General features: G+C 38.5%; 1 protein-coding gene across 2 annotated transcripts in view; it reads right to left on the bottom strand.

Annotated features, from left to right (window-relative positions):
- Nucleotides 1–5,435: 5,435 nt before the first annotated feature.
- CDH7 (cadherin 7) overlaps nucleotides 5,436–20,178 on the bottom strand; it is a 224,187-nt gene continuing 209,444 nt past the window's right edge. For both annotated transcript variants that reach the window (XM_075826470.1, XM_075826471.1), the window contains exons 11-12: nucleotides 14,999–15,250; nucleotides 5,436–13,064 (exon numbers count right to left, since the gene is read on the bottom strand). In XM_075826470.1, the coding sequence (XP_075682585.1) occupies nucleotides 12,571–13,064; nucleotides 14,999–15,250 (746 nt within the window). In that variant the 3' untranslated portion in view covers nucleotides 5,436–12,570. The remainder of the gene's footprint in view (nucleotides 13,065–14,998; nucleotides 15,251–20,178) is intronic.

The following is a 20,178-nucleotide window of genomic DNA, read 5'->3' as shown; positions in this document are numbered from 1 at the left end:
GTGGTTAGGTAGGTCTGTACGCTTATGTAATTATATACATAGTGTGGCAATCCAGTTAAACATTCTGGACGGGGAATTTCTTTATTAAGGCCTCATGCACACAGCCGTTTTTGACGGATCCGTGTGCCCGTTTTAGCGGCCGTGTGCACTCCGTGTTTCCGTCTCCGAGCGCCGAGCATGGTACTGTCCAGGGTGCTGAAAGAGTTAATGGGCTGCACTGATCGGCGGTAACTCTTTCAGCACTCTGGACAGTACCATGCTCGGCGCTCGGAAAATAAAATTTTAATTAAATAGAAAAAAGAAATAGTAAGTTCATACTTACTTTCCTCCTGTCGGCCTCCAGGGATGACGTTTCATCCCATGTCACCGCTGCAGCCAATCACAGGCTGTAGAGGCGGTCACACACGTCAGGATGACGTCAGAAGGCCGGCCTCCAGGGATGACACTTCATCCCACGTGACCGCCTCTTCAGCCAATCATAGGCTGCAGCGGCCTCTGCAGCCAATCACAGGCTCTCGCGTCATACAGGAAGGTCAGACTGGAGGAAGAAGAGGGACTCGTCACCAAGATAACGACCGAGTACGTATCAACTGCTTTTTATTTTACTTTTAATCAGCAGCCTCTTTTCTCTATCAGTAATTGATAGAGACAATTGGCTGCCGATTAGTGTAATATATCTGTAATGTATTTCTGCCCGCCCGGCCGTTGCTAGGCAACAGCTCCGTCACACATGGACGGCACACGGATGCCTTCCATGTGCCTTCAGTTTTTTGACGGCTCCATTGACTTGCATGGGCCTCATGGTCACGGAATCTCGGACCAAAGTAGGACATGCTCTACTTTGGATCGGAACGAAGCAACGGGACCGTCAAAAAAACTGAAGTGTGCATGGTCCCATTGAAATGAATGGGTCAGGGTGCTAGCCGTCAGAAAAACGGCTAGCACCATGAAGAAAAACACTGAAGTGGGCATGAGGCCTTAGAGTCAACTTTATTATAGGGTGTATTTGCAATATTGTAATTGTTTTACTTGATTATTAGAATAATTCTCCATGGCGGGATACACCACGGAACACCGTTCCCCCACTCCTTCAGTGCATATGTCTTTGTCGGCTAAACAGAGAACCTGCACATACAGCACAAAAAATGCATAGATTTGCCCGGCGAGATGTATGAGCGTGAGGCTTTTCGTCAACTTAGCATTCAGCATTGTTATCGTAAACTACTCTGTGACCCTAATCTGCAGTTTAAAAATGAGTTACATCTACTTCTACAACAAGATGAATGGATTATAACTCCGAAGTTGAGGGAAGGGTTGACGGTTGACTTTCCTATTATGCCCACATTGTATTTGTTGCCCAAAGTCCACAAGAATTCCACCAATCCCCCGGGCCATTCCATAGTCTCAGGAATTGGTGAACTTTGTGAGAATATATGCAGGTTTGTTGACTTCTATCTGCAAAAATGCGTGGAGACATTGCTATCATTTATGTCAGCTTCTCTGTTATCTTGAGTGCTTTTTTGCTGCCCCTCTCTTCCACATCCCCAACAGAGACTTATATTTACTGGTCAGTATTTAACTGATCCATGTATCAGGGATCTTTTATAGGGCTGCTGTTTGCACCTTTACTATCTATGTACATATCTATGTAGGTCCATGTTTATATACACGTTCATATATATATATATATATATATATATATATATATATATATATATATATATATATAAATATATATAAATATATATATATATATTTATATATATATATATATTTATATATATATATATATATATATATATATATATATATAGTTACTTTTTGTTTATCACACGTGCTCATATCTTATGTTTCATTATATGTGTATCTCTTATGTGGGAGTGCATTTTTCATACCTGTATACCCTGTGCAATATTTCTTATTCATTATACAGTAATTGATATTATCCCTATATTTAGCCTATTGCATTTATTACAGTGATTTAGCGGTGATGGTATGTGGTTGTTCTGTATACCACTGGGTAATTTTTCAATCCTGCCCTTGCTGTATCTCTTTTTGTATATGGTCCTGTTTAAACAGTTTCTGTATTACTATATATCGTATTTAACTGATATATATATATATATATATATATATATATATATATATATATATATATATATATGTATATATATAAAAGATTCACTATTTTGCTAGGAGCTTTTTTTGCTCCCTTTCATTTATGTATAGGTTGGCTTATTTTAATAGGAGCTCAAAGCTGGCAGACTTGCAGGCCTTCATTAGGCCCCCAGGTTTTTATGACAACCAGCAGCGATCACCTTGCGATCGCGTCATACAACCGCCCCCCCCCACAGACACAACGTACACTCTAGTTGGTCGTAAAGTAGTAAAATAGTTTTGTTCTGACCATTGCAAAAACACATGAATTTTCATTTGTAAAGAGATAAATTGATTGGATGTTTACATATTGTCCTATTTTCCCATGCGGTGTAAATCTTGTTGGTGGTGCTCCAAAGCCAACAGGAATGAAGATTTAGGCCAGGATCACATACAGTTTTGATGCAGTTTTTGTGGCAATATTGGCTCCTTTTTTTTGAGCCAAACTCAGAAGTGGACACAAAAGAAAGCAGATGCATCAGTCTTTTATTTATACCTTTCCTTCCTTTTGGATCCACATCTGCCTTTGAGCTGAAAACTGCATCAAAATTGTGTGTGTGAACCTGGCCTTTCAGTATACATCTAATTTTTCCATCCACACGCATATTTTTGGTCACTTTTACAGCATTACATTATGTTATAGCCACAATTAAAAGGCACACAATTTTTTTTTTTATATACACATCATGCTTTAGTTGGGGAGTTTTCCCCCTACTGACATGAAAGACTTTAAACTAGAAAAAAGAATGTGTGTGTTTTTAGCATACAGTAGTGTGCATTTGCTTTCTAAAGAGACAAGGGGCATCCTCAACGTCTAGAGGAAAAAAGGTTTCACTATCATCACAGATGGGAATTCTTTACTGTGAGAGCAGTGAGACTATGGAACTCTCTATCGCAGGATGTTGTCAGGGTTGAGTCATTGAGCAAGTTCAAGAAGGGACTCGATGCCTTTCTTGAAAAATATAACATTACAGGTTATGAGTACCAGATTCTGGAGATGGGACAATGATCCAGGGATTTATTCTGATTGCCATATTTGTAGTCGGGGATACATTTTTACCCTAATGAGACAATTGGCATCCACTTTATGAGGGTTTTTTCCTTCCTCTGTATCAACACAGTAGGATTATAGGACTTTTTTCAACCTCATCAGCTATGTAACTATTGTATGTAACTATGTACAGTAATAGGGATATTTCCTAGAATGTTTTTTCTTTCATAAGAATACCAACAAACAAAAGAAAACAAAAACCTGCACAATTGCAAAACAAAAATACATGTCAACAATGCATAGTTGTGCTGGGTAGCTACAAGTGATCTGACCCAATATAAAACAATAGACGCATAGGTTAAAACGTGCTCGGTAAAGCGTCCCTGATTTCTCACAATGGCAGTATAACTTGTATAGAAACAGAAACAATCACGTTGCAACTTTGTTTCATTGCAAAAAATTCTTGTTTCTTTATAAAAAGATTAATATCATATCAGATGAATGCAAAACAATTAAAATATCACCCAAAGTATCAAAGTCCATAAGGTATCCAGATGGATTATTTTCGGAAGGTTTATGCTTTTTGCGGAGACTCCACAAGGAGGAAGTATTGGCGTCTTGCTATTAGCGCTGGGTAACATTGTGCAGTTCTGCATTACTAATGTGTGAATAAGATCTAAAAGTCAATTAACACCTTGTATAAATAATGACCTGTATGAAAAGCAAATAACAATTGCAAAGAACCTGTTGCCAATTCCCATTTGGTGAGGCCCCATGCACACGACCGTGCCCGCAATCACGACCCGCGATTGCGGGCACGGCCGGCCGCTGACTGACAGCCGCATTTCCGGGCCGTGCTCCCATACAAAGTATGGGAGCACGGCCCGCAAAATGCGAAAGAACGGACATGTTCCATAATTCCCGGAACATTTCCACGGCACTGACACCCTTCCGTAGTGCTACGAAAAGGTGTCAGTGTTCAATGAAAGTGAATGGCTCCGTTTTTGCGGACCGCAGTTGCGGTCCGCAAAAACGGAGGTTTTTTGCTGTCGTGTGCATGGGGCCTTACTCTCCATTTTAAGAACTATGTGCAGTAATCTAATATTCCACTGCTATGGAAATATTATTATTTAATCATAGGTAGTTGAATGTTTTTTTTGTAAATATAAATGTGTCATCTCAACTTTTAGTTATAAAGTGTCATAGAATGAAAGTATTCATTTTTTATTATTATTATTAAGCATGATATGGATATGCTATGCTTTTTTGTGTACCATAAGGGTTTGTTCACACATCATATTTTTAGCTTTTTTTCGGGCCATAAACGCCCCAAAAAACGGCTAATATTACAGAGGCTGAAAACCTTCAAACATCTGCCCATTGATTTCAATGGGAAAAAAATGTGTTTCGTTCCCACGGGGCGTTTTATTTACGTGCCATTTGTAAAAACGGTGTGAGAAAAACGCCCCGTAAAAAAAATGCTTGTCACAAAAACAGCTCCAAAAAACGGCCATAAAAAACACATCAAAAAACGCCTGATGCATAAAAAATGGCTGAAAATCAGAGGCTGTTTTCCCTTCAAAACAGCTCCGTATTTTACAGCCAATTTTAGTTTAGCATGTGAGCATAGCCTTAGGGCTTATTTACAAGAACGTGTAATACATCCGTGCAACGCGCGTGATTTTCACGCGCCTCGCACGGACCTATGTTAGTCTATGGGGCCGTTCAGACAGTCCGTGATTTTCACGCAGCGTATGTCCGCTTCATGAAACGCACGACAAGTCCTATATTTATGCGTTGTTCGCGCATCATGCACCCATTGAAGTCAATGGGTGCGTGAAAATCACGCGCAGCACACGGAATCACTTCCATGGGACGCACGTGATTCGCGCTACAGCAATAAAAACTATGAATGAAAACAGAAAAACACCACGTGCTTTTCTGTTTACAAACATACAAATAGAGTGTCATAATGATGGCGGCTGCACGAAAATCACGCAGCTGCGCATCATATGGTGATGACACACGGAGCTGTTAAGTGTCTTTTGCGTGTGCAAAACGCCGTGTTTTTTGCGTGCGCAAAACACGCACGCTCGTGTAAATCCTCCCTATGGGTCATGAGTTCATGTAACATATTAATATATCTGAAAATTCAAACAGTAATACCATGAAATAATTTACCAAGAAAATTCATATAATATTAAAGAAAAATACATTTAATCCATCATATAGAATGAAAACACTTGAATGCGTAAATATCTGAGTCTTGCAAAAGTTATTGAATTAAAAAAATGCATTTTAGAAGTTGAAAGTATTTTACTATTTGTCGAGTTTTAACTAGTATACAAAGTATGTTTTCCAAAATCAATATGAGAAGGTGCAAAAACAAGGTCAACGTAATAGCAAAACAACAGATAAGATTTTAATGCAAAACAGTCTTATCACTGTATATCATCAACAACACAAAAAGTTCAGTTTTCAGTGATAGTAAATTAGTAACAGATCTAACAGATATTTTTGAAAATCATATTTCAATTCATAGTCATCGTCTTTAGTTTCTTCTTTTCCAAGGGAAAATGGCGTACAATTATTTGATTTCAATGTCTCATAAATATTAATGGCTCAAAATCAAATGTCCTTGTAAGCGATTTCTTTCTGTATCAATGCCATTCGATTGCTTTAGAGTTCTTTCTCATTTCCCATGCTTCATTTCATTCACATAGGAGTCTAGAGGAAAATCAGCACGTTCTGTTCAGACTTATACTGCAAGGCAGCAAAATGGACCTGAATTTTATGTAGATCAGTGCTCCAAAAATGTAACGCAACACTACACATTAAGTAAAAAAGGTAAATGTCCTTTATAAATGAGAGAATAAAAGAAAACAAAGAATGCAACTATTAAAGTTACCGCCTGAGGAACCAGCACTTTAAATTTGTCATTGTAACATAACTCGGGTATTATCTTTTCCCATTCTGTAAATAAGGCAATCACAAAATATATACAGCAAGAGTTTCTTTTCTCAAGCCTAATGTAGGCAATTATAGTACACAAGCTTGTTGAAACATTGATGTAATTAACAAATAAATGGCCCTAATGTCAATGTTCGCCATGATATGTACAATCAATATACAATAATCAGGTTCAGTATTGCACACAGTTACTCCAATTATCTTAATATTTTGCTGCTGTTGTCTGTTAATAAAAGTTGTTGACCCATACTGTACATGGAATGGAAATTGAATGAAAAATGTCACAATAATTTTTTTAACAAAGTTATGATCGAGATCAACAAATATCCGCAAATGTCTTGTCATTATTATTGAATACAACTCTACATTGCAGGGTATTTAAAATGTGCACCCTTTTCTATCCATTTCTAAGTATTTTGCAGAGCATATCAGCTTTATTATAGGAGTGATTCAGTATTTAAACCTACTGTAATGTGAAGGTCTACTGATCGTATGTTGTTAAATTGTCAGGTTAGAAAACCCATTTTCAAATACACTTTTAGGGCATTCTGAGTTAATAGAGGGGAGTAACACATTTGGGCCTGACATCTATAAGCCAAAGCAGAGAGATCCTAGAAAGAGGGTATCTTTCTCTGAAGGACTTAGCATGTCCATCAATTACGAAGACTGCCCGTTGATTTTAATAAGCACCACACTATAAAATACTTCATGGTGGTGGTGGTGTTGTAGGAAAAACGAACACTTGCAAACAGCTTCCTCTGCAGGTTACAGCTGATCACTGGGGGTCACAGCAGCCCAATAAAAAAAATATCAAAAAACATTTAACTTGACTGTACATTTTTCTCCTCACCACATAGCACACATTCACACCATATTCTTCATACAGTAAATACATTACTAAGAAAAAGCAGGAGTTTGTACAGAAACTTTTGTACACCCACAACTGGTATTTTAGGCAAGAGCGATTGATTTTCTACTTTGCTCTCAATTTTCTGTTTTGCTCTCAAGATGATATAACAAATGTAACTATTAATATAAGGAGTGCCTGTACACATATGCACTGGAAGCTCCGTTAGGGGTCTCCGTCACAGATCCGGATCCGGCTGAAGATATCAAAAACAATAGCTATTGTTTCCAATAAAACCACAAACAATCTGATGGAAATCCGACGGAATCCACTGAAGTCAATGGGTTAGGTCGGGTGCCGATGGTGCCCGTTGTACTTTGCAGCCGCGCTTCCAGTATTTTCATTGCTCTGCTACTCTGACAGAGCAGAACAACGGAAAAAACGACGCATATGTGAGAGAGGCCTTATTTAGCCTTATATAAAAACATAAAAGTCTCAAATGGAAGAATAAATAAAATGTGGTCTCTAATTGGTTGTCCTGAACAACAAGGTCCCTTTTTCTCTAAGTCACAAGGTCTATTGTCTGTTTCTAAAATAAGAATATTGCCTGTTTTTAATGGCTATATACAGCCAAGTAAGAAATGTGCAAACATCATAGATCTCCGATCTCCGATCCTAAGAGGATACTTATTGTGGTAATGCAACCATGACTTTTGAGGTTAACAATAGTTCCGGTACTTAGCTGCTACCTTTATCTGCAGATCCGTCCACTAAACATTTAATGAAGGAAAGACATTTTGAAAAAGATAGACACTAACTATTAGCACTGTTAAAATAATTGTAGTATTGACCTGTGGAGACGCGATTGTTCCATATTTTATACTTGATAACAATAAAACCTTATCCGAAAAGTAGTAAAAGCCAAAAGGACAATAGTTTTAAATATCTGTTGTATGTAAAGATTAGTCCTTAAGATATGGATACCTGTATATGACATAATGGCCACCCTTAGAGATAATGAGGCCGTTTTCAGTGGAGGAGAAAATAGATTGTATATGCTATATAATTATGTAAATGAACAGCTTTTACTTAACTTTTTTCACCAAACAAGCCAAGCCACAAGATGTTAAAACACTTAACGAAAGAATAAGTGTGCTAACTAAAGCAATATGACATTAGTTACTGTTAATTACCTACTAATTATACATGTTAAATTACTAAAAATATATAAATTAAGTATATTATATTAAATATGAAATTTCATGAATGTGTTGGTGTACCTCTCTATTAGGTATTTAGCAAAATCATGACACATTCTATCCCTCTTCCTAAAGACAAATTTACATACAGTACTTTGGACCTAGAACTATTGGTGTTGCCAATATTATGTAAAAAGAGAGATTTAATTTAATCTCTTCTCATACATTATAAAAGTTAATCAGACATGTAGAATTTGGTCCATCTTAGAAACCAAAAAGTTATTAATCATCAAGAGATATATTGTAAGCAGGGTTGGACTGGCCCACCAAGAGTACAAGATATTTCTCCTGTGGGCCTAAGTTTTAGCACAATGACAGGCCCTAAAGGTACAGCAGAAGAATTTGTAGCTGACATTGGAATCAATAAAATATAAAAAAAAAAATGTATTGATTCACAAATAGTCTATTTGACCTTATTGATGACATGTCCTTCATTTGCAATGATAACATATATGCATATGCATGATACAAATGTATAAATGCCGCACATAATCTTCATTGTTCTGCATGGTGATACTTTGATGGTGATGCTAATGAATATTATGCTATATTCAAATTTATCTTAGCCTTGCTTAGTACCTTATCCAGGCTAAAGGAATTTCAAGGACTCAGTTACCATAAAGCCACTCTTGCGACTGATGTGTGACCAGTGGAGGGTGGGGGCAGTATAGGTCTGTCCTATTTCCCTTTTCCATGGGCAACGAGAAAATACTCGTTAGAAAAGTTAGAAAAAACTGTGAGTGTGGCTCATACCAGCTTTCTGTCCTACAAAAGAATGGAATGAGTGTGAGTGAGGGAGCAAGTGCCCAGCTCTCCTATTGTAGGCTAAAAGTGGTGGGATGGTATATGAGAATACTGGTTGAAGCGTGTAAGGTTCAATCGATTTTTTGCTATTGGTGTTCCTCTCCTCCATGTAAACCCAGGCACTGCAAATTAAGTCAACAAGGGAAGGTGATCCTACTGATGTTCCTGCCAGACGTCTCACTGACAAGAGGAAGAGGTGAGTGAATTTAGAAGCTCCCCTGTCCTCGCATGTAGGGGACATGATGGCATGAACCAGCAATAGGGAAGAATATAAGGGTATTTACGTTTTCTTATGGGGCCCATCTTGTAAAGCTCTGAGAATATTTCCACTTCACATTTCAAGCCCTTGGCTATTGCCTGGGTGCAACCATACTGACGTGTTGCAATCCATTTATAATCCATAAAGACAAACATAATCCTGCTATGCAAATTCTTTAGTTGGAGATACACCTTATGTGCCTTGTACATAAAATAGTAATTTTATCAGAGTAATTGGGTCCTTATTTATGTTTTTAGGTGCATACTAAAGTTTAATTACAGTTACTTTGACTATAAGTCTCATTTCTAACCTCTAGTTTGTAACGACACACATCAGCACAGTGTAATGCTGTACCAGCACAAGTGAACAATTATGTGGCTCTGGAATTTTATGTGCAGTTTTTGCTAGAGCTTATATACAGTAGCTTCAAATATAGTGTTCTGATTTTGGGTCCAGGAAGGTAATGCTATCTCAAAAAAAACTTTTTTTTATTTTTACCTATGCCAGAGCAATATGAAAATGAGAAATTTTTTATCTTTCCCTATCAAATAAGGTAAATACTTCTCTTAAGGTAATATTTACACGATAGTGAAAGAAATGGCCATTAAAAACGGATCAATTGTCAGTTTTTCATTGCCCTTTTGCATCTGTGTCTCCAAATTCACATCCATTTGCAGTCCGTCTGTCCGTTTTTAATGGCCGTTTAACATCCGTTTTGTATCTGTTTTTCATGGCCATTAAAAAACTGATGAATTTTATTTGTCAAGCTTATTTGTCCCAACCCCCTGAAAACACCCAAAGGAATATCATTGTCATGATTGTTTCACAGCCCCCCTGTAGATGATGCCACACAAACCCCCTGTATATGATGCCACACAGCCCCCCTGTCGATGATGCCACACAGCCCCCGTGTAGATGATGCCACACAGCCTCCCTGTAGATGATGCCACACAGACCCCCTGTATATGCCACACAGACCCCCTGTAGATGATGCCACACAGCCCCCCTGTAGATTATGCCACACACCTCACTGTATATGATGCCACACAGCTCCCCTGTAGATGATGCCACACAGCCTCCCTGTAGATTATGCCACACACCTCACTGTATATGATGCCACACAGCTCCCCTGTAGATGATGCCACACAGCCTTCCTGTACATGATGCCACACAGCCCCCCTGTAGATGATGCCACACAGCCCCCCTGTAGATGATGCCACATAGCTCTCCTGTAGATGATGCCACACAGCCTCCCTGTACATGATACCACACAGCTCCCTGTAGATGATGCCACACAGCCTCCCTGTATATGATGCCACACAGCGTTCCTGTATATGCCCCACAGACTTCCTGTATATGCCACACAGCCCTGATGTAGATGATGCGACACAGCACCAATGTAGATGATGCCTCACAGACCCCCTGTAGATGATGCCACACATACCCTCCCTCACCCTCCCTGTAGGAATTTCCAGGGAATGTCTTTGTAAATTCTGGACAGTCACGGAAAATTCACTACAGTTGACCAATATGTACAATGCACCCTGTACTAGCGCAGCACTACACTTGTAGTGAGTGCAACAATACACTACATTTAAATTTCGGCTGTCCTACATGCTCACTGATGCAGAGCCATCTGGTGTGGTGTCTCGTCTGGACGGGATCTGCAAAGGTGGCGCGATGACGTCATCATGACGCCTTCGCAGAACACGTGAAGACGAGAGACCACACCTGAAGAAGACGGAGCTGCATCAGTGAGTATGCCAACGATTGCCAATCCCCATGTCACAGATCCATTTTTAACGGTTGTTACATGTATTGACAGCCGTTAAAAACGGATCCATTGACTTCTATGGGGGCCGTCTGGCCGTGAAAACGGCCAAAAATAGGACATGTCCTAGTTTTTTACGGCAATTATTCACGGGACGTTAAAAAAACGGCCATTTGAATACACCCATAGAATATCATTGTTCTGAAAACAGCCGTGTGACGGCCGTTTTCACTGTCGTGTGAATAAGGCCTAAGACTTTTTGTATCTTGAGGCTTGACTTCTATTTGACACCTATACAATTATACCAGAAATCCTATTGCTAAAGAAAACAATATTTAATTATGGCATTTAGTTTTTTTGCGCTATTTTTACATACTCTGTGGCCTTGCATTTATTTTATACTTTTACATAACCAGTTACATTGCATTGAAATGCAAAGAGTCTAAAAGGAGGGATCTATTCTGTATTTCAGTACACTGAGGTACTGCCATCTTCAAAATTTAACTAAAACAACATGAACACTGACTATCTATCTATCTATCTATCTATCTATCTATCTATCTATCTATCTATCTATCTATCTATCTATCTATCTATCTATCTATCTATCTATCTATCTATCTATCTATCTATCATCTATCTATCTATTCATATACCTAAATCTATAGATACAGTTGAGCTGAGAATTGTACTAAGTCTAACCAATACACTTTGCTTCATATCGATTTCTCACTTTCTACAGCTTAAAAAGGTTTGTACACTTTTGCAACCATTGTTTAAATGGTCCGGTGAAACTAAACTAAAAATGTCACAAACACACTTTGCAAATAATGTTAGAATTTTGTGTTTAAAGCTGCTATTCAGACCTATGTGTCTGCATGGTTACAGACAACAAAATAAACCATCTGTTGTCTGATCCTGTAGTCAGTCCCGCTTTTCCATCCTCTAGTTATTGCTAACCTACTGAATGTATATTAGCAAGAACCAGGGAACAGAGAAAATAGCTGCAGGATCAGACTACACAGGAATTGTTTGTAGCCTGCTACCATGAGAACACATAAGTCTGCATAGGAGCTGTGGACGGAAAAGGGTAGATTTTTAATATAGACAATATCCAAGGTTTCTTAACTGTTTTACTTTAGATGCATTGGAGAAGTTAAAAGATGATGGCAAAGGTATCCATGCCTTTTAAATGCAGATATTTGTTGCATTAATCAATCAGCATTTTCATTGGATTGAATTAATAGCTTCTTCCCATCAGACCAGAATCATATCTTGACTACATTAACATTAATATCATAACAGAAAAATATGCATTTTATAAATATGAGTGACTTTCATTTCATATGAAATCGAAACGTATGCAGTTTAGGGTCAGTGCAGTGTCCCTCGGCAGGAGAAAAACAAATTCCACAAAATCAAAATTCTCTAATGATACAATGAGCACAAATGTACATTTTAGCAGTCAATACTGAGTGTTTGTTTAGTGCATTTGATGCATGTATTCCAGTGCTATGAGTACAAGTTCTCTTCAACAGTGCCATACATGTCAGCAAGTCTTTTAAAACGAGGACCCCAGTCACTAAGGTAGTCATAATTATGTTCAGAGTTTGAGCTGACTGACTCTAAAGAACTGAGTGACTCAGCAACTGAGCCATTCCCTTCAAATGCATATGTTTGTAAGGAGTCATAAGGTGGAGCACAAGGATCCACATCAGCTTCCTTTAGTCTTTCCCAAATAAATTCCCTAAAGATTAAGTTGTCTGGAGCACTTCGTAGAGATGGTCTGCTCAGGAACTGGATCTCTGGCGTTACATCCCTCCTGCTTTTGTTGTCTCGCATAATATTAAGGTTCCTCAGTGTGGTCATGTCAAAGGCTTCCGTGTCTTCTTCACCTCCTCCTTCATCATCATACCTTACTATGTTCTCTCTAACATCTCTGTCTTCATCAAAAATTAAAGGTTCCTTTTTCCTTCTTCTCATAGTGACAATAAGAAGGACAAGCACTGAATACAAAATAAATAAAAATGAGTTAGCTTCAAATAGACGCTGTCAAAAATATACATACACTCGGTTTTAAAATAGCTATCTGATCTTTGATGCTGTCTAACCCTCCTCTGTCTCATGGGATTAGACTCAACCCTTTCAAGACGATGCTCCTGTGTATGAACAAAATTGCCCATGGGTGCACCATCAAGCAGTAAAACTATGTGAGCCCAAGGTGACATTGAAGCTTTATGGAGACCCCCAAGCAGTAAGGCTGGATATATTTGCCTATTTAATAGTGGAGGAGGCAGCAAGACAATTATGTTATTATGCCATGAAAAGTAAATGTGGCCAAAATAGTTACAACCACCATGCAAAAATAATTGGTTTTGTTTACTACGCCTAAATATTTAACAGTACACACTGTTTAAAATCTAAGAAAATGGGATTTAATTTAAAATGTAATAGCATGCTCGGATAGCTATCAGTTCTAGGTGAAATCCTCTGTGTTGAATTATTGCTTAGGTTAATATGTGTATTCACATTTATTTTACACGTTGGGAGATAAATGATCTTAATTTACTATACTTATCTCCTGTATCCTCCTTTGAAAGATTTTCCTTTCTATGTTTAAGCCTATGGGGAAAACTGTTAAAAGTCGGTCTATGTCTCCATAGCTGGGTGAAGCACATTTTTTCCTGCAGCCTCCCTTGACACATATAACAAGCAATAAATTGCTTGTCATGTCGTAGCTACTGGGCTTTCCTCTAATGATCCATATATTAGTAGATGTCTTGCAAATGTAAAATATTGCTAGATCAGCCTTAATATTTGCTAGAAAATAATGTAAACACTAGATCACTTAAATTAAATAGAGGAGACAGTGGTTTCAGGCATATTAGCAAAAGTTTTCAGAGATGCATTGAAGAAATTTCTGTGACCTTTGAAAATGACATTTAAACGGTTTTATATTGTCTAAATAAGCAGAGGCAGTATCATTTATAATTAAAGAATAAGGTAATTTTCCATGAATGTCTTGCCAATTGCTTCAATAGTTCTGCAATGCCAACTACTGCTTGATTTGTATTTTTATGTCTCAATATGTTTCACGCTTTTTTGTGATGGCTATATTTTAATGGCATGAATATTTTTCAACTGACATTTGACATCTGGAAGGTGAAATATAGTATCCTTTATATGTAATAGAAAATGACTCAACATATTTATCCAGTAAAAATGCTAATTATATTCTGCAACTATTTCAGAAAATGCATGTACACATATATCGGTAATTTCAATGTCCTCTTAATAAACTGCATTACAGCTGATCACCTCTGTATCACAGAGATAACCTAAATAATCCTCCTACTTAAATGCAAGGCCCACAAAATCAGCATTGACAGTAGTGGATTAAATCTGTAATGTTCCAAGGAGGAAATCTAGGCAAGGGTTTCTTCCTTTTCTGCCAACAATCTTTTCCCTCAATATTTTACTGCAAGAATGAAATCATTACATCCTTCCACATTTTTTATTATTATTATTATTATTATTATTATTATTATTATTATTATTATTATTATTATTATTATTATACTGTATGTGTGTGAAAAAGGGAAATTTGATTATACATAAAGAGACCAGTGTATCAGAAGTTTCTGTTCTTCTGGGATGTTCGCACAAGTCTCTATACTTGACTGAGAATTGTGTAAAAAAAAACAAAAACCTATCACATCCAATGAGCTTCAGTTCTGTGAATGAAAACCCATTGTTAATAGGAGAGGCCAGACTAGTTCAAGAGGTCAGGTTCAAGCAGGCAGTATGGCAACAATAACCCCACTAACCATTCATTACAACATTATTATGCAGGACAACATTTTTTAATATTTGGACCTCAAAGTTAATGAATAATCAGATTTGGGACATTTAGTTGTTTATATGCAAATCTGGTACTTACCTAATAGTGTCAAAACACAGGCTAATATTGCAATTAGAGCTCCTGTACTTAGTCCTGCAGGTAAAGTGTAGGCCTCAGCATTGCAGGTGTGAGCAATTCCATCTGCATCACAATCACAAACCTTGATAGTAAGAGTATTGGTGCTACTAAGTGATGGAGATCCACTATCCACAATAACAATTGGTAAATAAAACACAGACTGTTCTTGTCTCCGAAAGCCATTCCTCTTGGTAAGGATTGAAGCTGTATTATCTGTATTAAGATATATATTGTTATCATCTGCCATACCAGGTTTATAACAACATGCATTTAATCAATAACTTATTGCTACATCTAGTTGTTTTATCCATGCAATTTCTGTGTGAAGTTACTCACTTCCTGTAATCTGCTGCCTACCCCATGGTGTCAAGAAAAATCCACTTCTAGTTACAGAGCAGAGGAAATGGGCTACAGGAAGTGGGTTGTGTCTCTTCACAGCATTCCAAAGGAAGGGGGTACAGGTAGAGAAAGACACAGGCCCACTACCCATACAAGTCTATCAGTAAGGCAGGAAGGAACCAGTAGCAGAGTGAAAGAACACACACAGACGTGCTGCAGCTTCTTGGTAAGTGTTAAATTTCACCCCAGTGCTAGATTCTCAGCTGTACTGCTCATTACTGCTGTATGATCTCCTCCATGCTGCTTATATATATTTGATAAAAAGAGATAGGAGAGCAGAATTCTCCCTTTCTCTGTTTGTGCAGTGTAAAGAAGACATGATGGCAACTAGGCTTTCCCACTAGCTCAGAGTCAACTGAGAATTCGAAATACAGCCTGCTAAAAATGCAGAATACAACTCATATAATGGTCAGAAATATTGTTATTGCTCATGTACACACATATAACAGATTATTCTAAAAAGTAATCTGAAAAATTAGATACACATCAAGTAATTGGCTCCATAAGAAAGGTGTTCACTTTTTATGTTAAATGCTCAGTCGGTTAAATTATGATCCAATATCCTGTTTTTAACCTGTTCGAACAAATGAGCATACAATTACAACCTAATTGCATTCTTTTGCCCACAATAGGACATAATGGTATGCCCATTGTGTCCTGTGCCCGTGCCATCAGCAGCAATTAAGGGGTAACTAAACTTTAAAAAAAACTTCTGACATGTCATAGTGACATGTCAGAAGTTTTGATCGTTGAGGGTCTAAGCACTAAGACCCCCACTGATCGCTGAAACAAAGCGTCAGAAGCGCTCAGATAAGCGCTGAGTCGCTTAGTTTTTGATCGGCTTTTCTCAGAAAGCCGAGCAATTGGTGTACGGGCTCAATAGAAAGTCTATGAGCCTGTACACAAATTTCTCTGCTTTTGAGAAAAGTGGACAAAAACTAAGCAGCTCAGTGCTCATCTGCTTCTGCCGCTTCATTTTAGCAATCAGTGGGGGTCTCAGTGCACAAACCTCCACCAATCAAAACGTTTGACATGTCACTATAACATGTCAGAAGTATTTGAAAGTTTGGTAACCCTTTAAATACAACCGATATCCCACTGCAACAGCAGGAATGGAAGGAAACTCAGATTCTGGACTTATAACCTCTCTGTCACTCCATTGGTGTCCTGCGACACGATTGCAGATTGTTGGTGGGTTGTTGCCATGGGAGCCTAACAAAGGCCTCCAGCCTGCTATGGTTATATACCTATTAGAGGGCCTAAAACATTGCCAGGCCCACAAGCAAGATTGCTTTGGTATACGTAGAATCCCAAAGCATTATAAGAAGTGATCAAATGATTGCATTGTGAAGTCTTTTAGTGGGACTAAAAAAAAAATATATAGAATTTAATCAAGTTTATTTTAAAAAAAAGTTCACAGTAAAGAAAAAAAAATGTTTCCATAAAAAAAAAATATTTTGCAAAAGTCTTGCATAAAAATACACATATATGGTAATGCTGCAATCATAAAGACTATTCAAAATTAATAGATTCTTTAATCCGGAATTGCTTTTTTTCCATTCCATCCCACCCAAAAATTAATAAAAGTTAATAAATCATTTATATTTAACCCAAAATGGTTTTAATAAAAAATATGACTCTTCCCACAAAAACAAGCCCAAATATGGCTTCATCGACAGAAAGTAAAAACTTATGGATCTTGAAAAGCAGCGATATATCAAAAAAAAATTTCCATGAAATGTGCTATTATTTTACAAAACTAGTAAAACAAATATACGATATTACCGTAACCATACCGGCCCATAGAATAAAGGTAACAGGCTATTTATGCTGCAAGGTGAATGGTGTTAATTTAAAACTTTAAATCATCCTTCAAAAAACAAGCCCTCATACAGCTATATTGACAATAAATAAAAGTAGTTATTTCAGAATGTAGCAACACAAAAAACAATGTTTTAAAAACCAAAAAGTGTTTTTATAGGGCAAAAGTATTAAAACATTTAAAAAACGATATCAATTTGGTATGGCCGTAATTGTAACTACCTGCAGAATAAAGGTAACCTGTCATTTATACTACACGGTGAATAATTGTGGAATTGATGTTTTTTTTATTTTTTCCATTTTTCTGGCAAAAAATGTATTAACATTTTTAAATACTGTACATTATATACATCCCTCAATGGTGCCCTTAAGCAATACAACTTGACCTGCAAAATCAATCCCTCATGCTGCTACAACCCTCAAAATGTAGTTATGAAAAAACAAATAAAATGCTAGGTTAAGAAGGAGTTAAAGACAGTGACGTAACTACCGCCGTAGCAGCCTTAGCGAGTGCTACGGGGCCCGCGGCATGAGGGGGCCCGTGTCGCCCGCCGGCACGGGCCCCCACCATGGCCGCAGGCTCCGCTAGCAGCCGCTATGGCTGCTACAGTGCAACGCCACTGAACACTACGGCAGAGCAGGGAGGTATCTCCCCGCTCTGCCATTAAACAAAAGACATGTATCCCCTATCCACAGGATAGGGGATACATAGTTACATAGTTACATAGTTACATAGTTACATAGTTAGTACGGCTGAAAAAAGACACATGTCCATCAAGTTCAACCAAGGGAAGGGAAGGGAAGGAAAAATTTCTACACATAGGAGCTAATATTTTTTTGTTCTAGGAAATTATCTAACCCTTTTTTAAAGCCATCTACTGTCCCTGCTGTGACCAGCTCCTGCGGTAGACTATTCCATAAATTCACCGTTCTTACTGTAAAGAAGCCTTGTCGCCTCTGCAGCTTGAACCTTTTTTTCTCCAGACGGAGGGAGTGCCCCCTTGTTTTTTGAGGGGGTTTTACAAGGAACAGGATTTCACCATATTTTTTGTATGTGCCATTAATATATTTATATAAGTTAATCATGTCCCCCCTTAGTCGTCTTTTTTCAAGGCTAAATAGGTTTAATTCTTTCAATCTTTCCTCATAACTTAAATTCTCCATGCCCCTTATTAGCTTTGTTGCTCTTCTTTGTATTTTTTCCAACTCCAGGGCATCCTTTCTATGAACTGGAGCCCAGAACTGGACTGCATATTCTAGATGAGGCCTCACTAATGCTTTGTAAAGTGGTAATATTACATCCCTGTCCCGCGAGTTCATGCCTCTTTTAATACACGACAATATCCTGCTGGCCTTTGAAGCAGCTGACTGACACTGCATGCTGTTATTGAGTTTATGATTTACAAGTACACCCAGATCCTTCTCAACAAGTGAATCCGCCAGTGTAGCTCCCCCTAGGACATATGATGCATGCAGGTTGTTGGTACCCAGATGCATAACTTTACATTTATCTACATTAAACTTCATCTGCCAAGTGGACGCCCAAACAATTAGTTTGTTTAAATCTGCCTGTAATTCATGAACATCTTCCATAGTCTGAACTATATTACATAGCTTGGTGTCATCTGCAAAAATAGAAATTGTGCTATTAATCCCATCCTCTATATCATTAATAAATAAGTTGAATAATAGGGGTCCCAGCACTGAACCCTGGGGTACACCACTTATAACCGGTGACCATTCAGAGAAGGAATCATTGACCACAACTCTCTGGATACGGTCCTTGAGCCAATTCTCAATCCAATTACAAACTATATTTTCTAAACCTATAGTCCTTAATTTACCCATTAGGCGTCTATGGGGGACAGTGTCAAATGCCTTTGCAAAGTCCAAAAACACTAAATCCACAGCGGCCCCTCTGTCTAGACTTCTGCTCACCTCTTCATAAAAAGAGATTAGGTTGGTTTGACAACTTCTGTCCTTAGTAAAACCGTGCTGGCTGTCACTTATAATGCTATTTATTGTCACATAATCCTGTATATAGTCCCTCAATAGCCCCTCAAACATTTTCCCCACGATGGATGTTAAGCTTACTGGTCTATAATTACCCGGGGAAGACCTAGAGCCCTTTTTGAAAATAGGCACCACATTTGCCCTGCGCCAGTCCCTTGGCACTATACCAGTCACTAGAGATTCTCTGAATATTATGAAAAGGGGGACAGAAATAACTGAACTAAGCTCTTTAAGAATTCTAGGGTGTAACCCATCTGGTCCCGGGGCCTTGTGCACATTTATTTTATTTAATTTAGCTTGGACCATCTCTACATTCATCCAATTCAGTATATCAACTGATATATTAACAGCACTGGCACCGGCTACATCAGCTGCTCCTTCTTCAGTTGTATATACAGAGCTAAAGAACCCATTTAGTAACTCTGCCTTCTCTTGATCCCCTGTGATCAACTCACATGTGTGATCGCTGGCAGCGATAGGGAGAACGGGGGACTGAAAGTCCCCTGAAGTTCTCCATCACAAACCTCGGACTTCCGGGGTCTGTGTCGGCAGCTCCGTACAAATGAATGGAGCGCCGGTCGCGCTTGTGCGCATGCGTGACCAGCGCTCCTTTCATTTTTATTGAGCTGCCGACACATTTCAGTCACTTTCACTTTCAGTCCCCCGTTCTCCCTATCAATGCCAGCGATCACACGTGTATCCCCTATCCTGTGTTATTTGTAGGACACACAATAGGTCTCTTTTTTTTGGGGGGGAGGGGGCTGTATGGCGTTCCCTACAGGGGGGGCGCTGTATGGCGTTCCCTGCAGGGGGGGCTTTATGGTGTTCCCTGCAGGGGGTCTGTTTGGCGTTCCCTGCAGGGGGGGGGCGCTGTATGGCGTTCCCTGCAGGGGGAGGCACTGTATGGC

The sequence above is a fragment of the Rhinoderma darwinii genome, chromosome 5, assembly GCF_050947455.1.
Source record: "Rhinoderma darwinii isolate aRhiDar2 chromosome 5, aRhiDar2.hap1, whole genome shotgun sequence".
In the NCBI taxonomy this organism is placed as follows: Eukaryota; Metazoa; Chordata; class Amphibia; order Anura; family Rhinodermatidae; genus Rhinoderma; species Rhinoderma darwinii.
The sequence above is the reverse complement of the archived record's forward strand: the minus strand, read 5'-3'. Positions and strand labels throughout refer to the sequence as shown.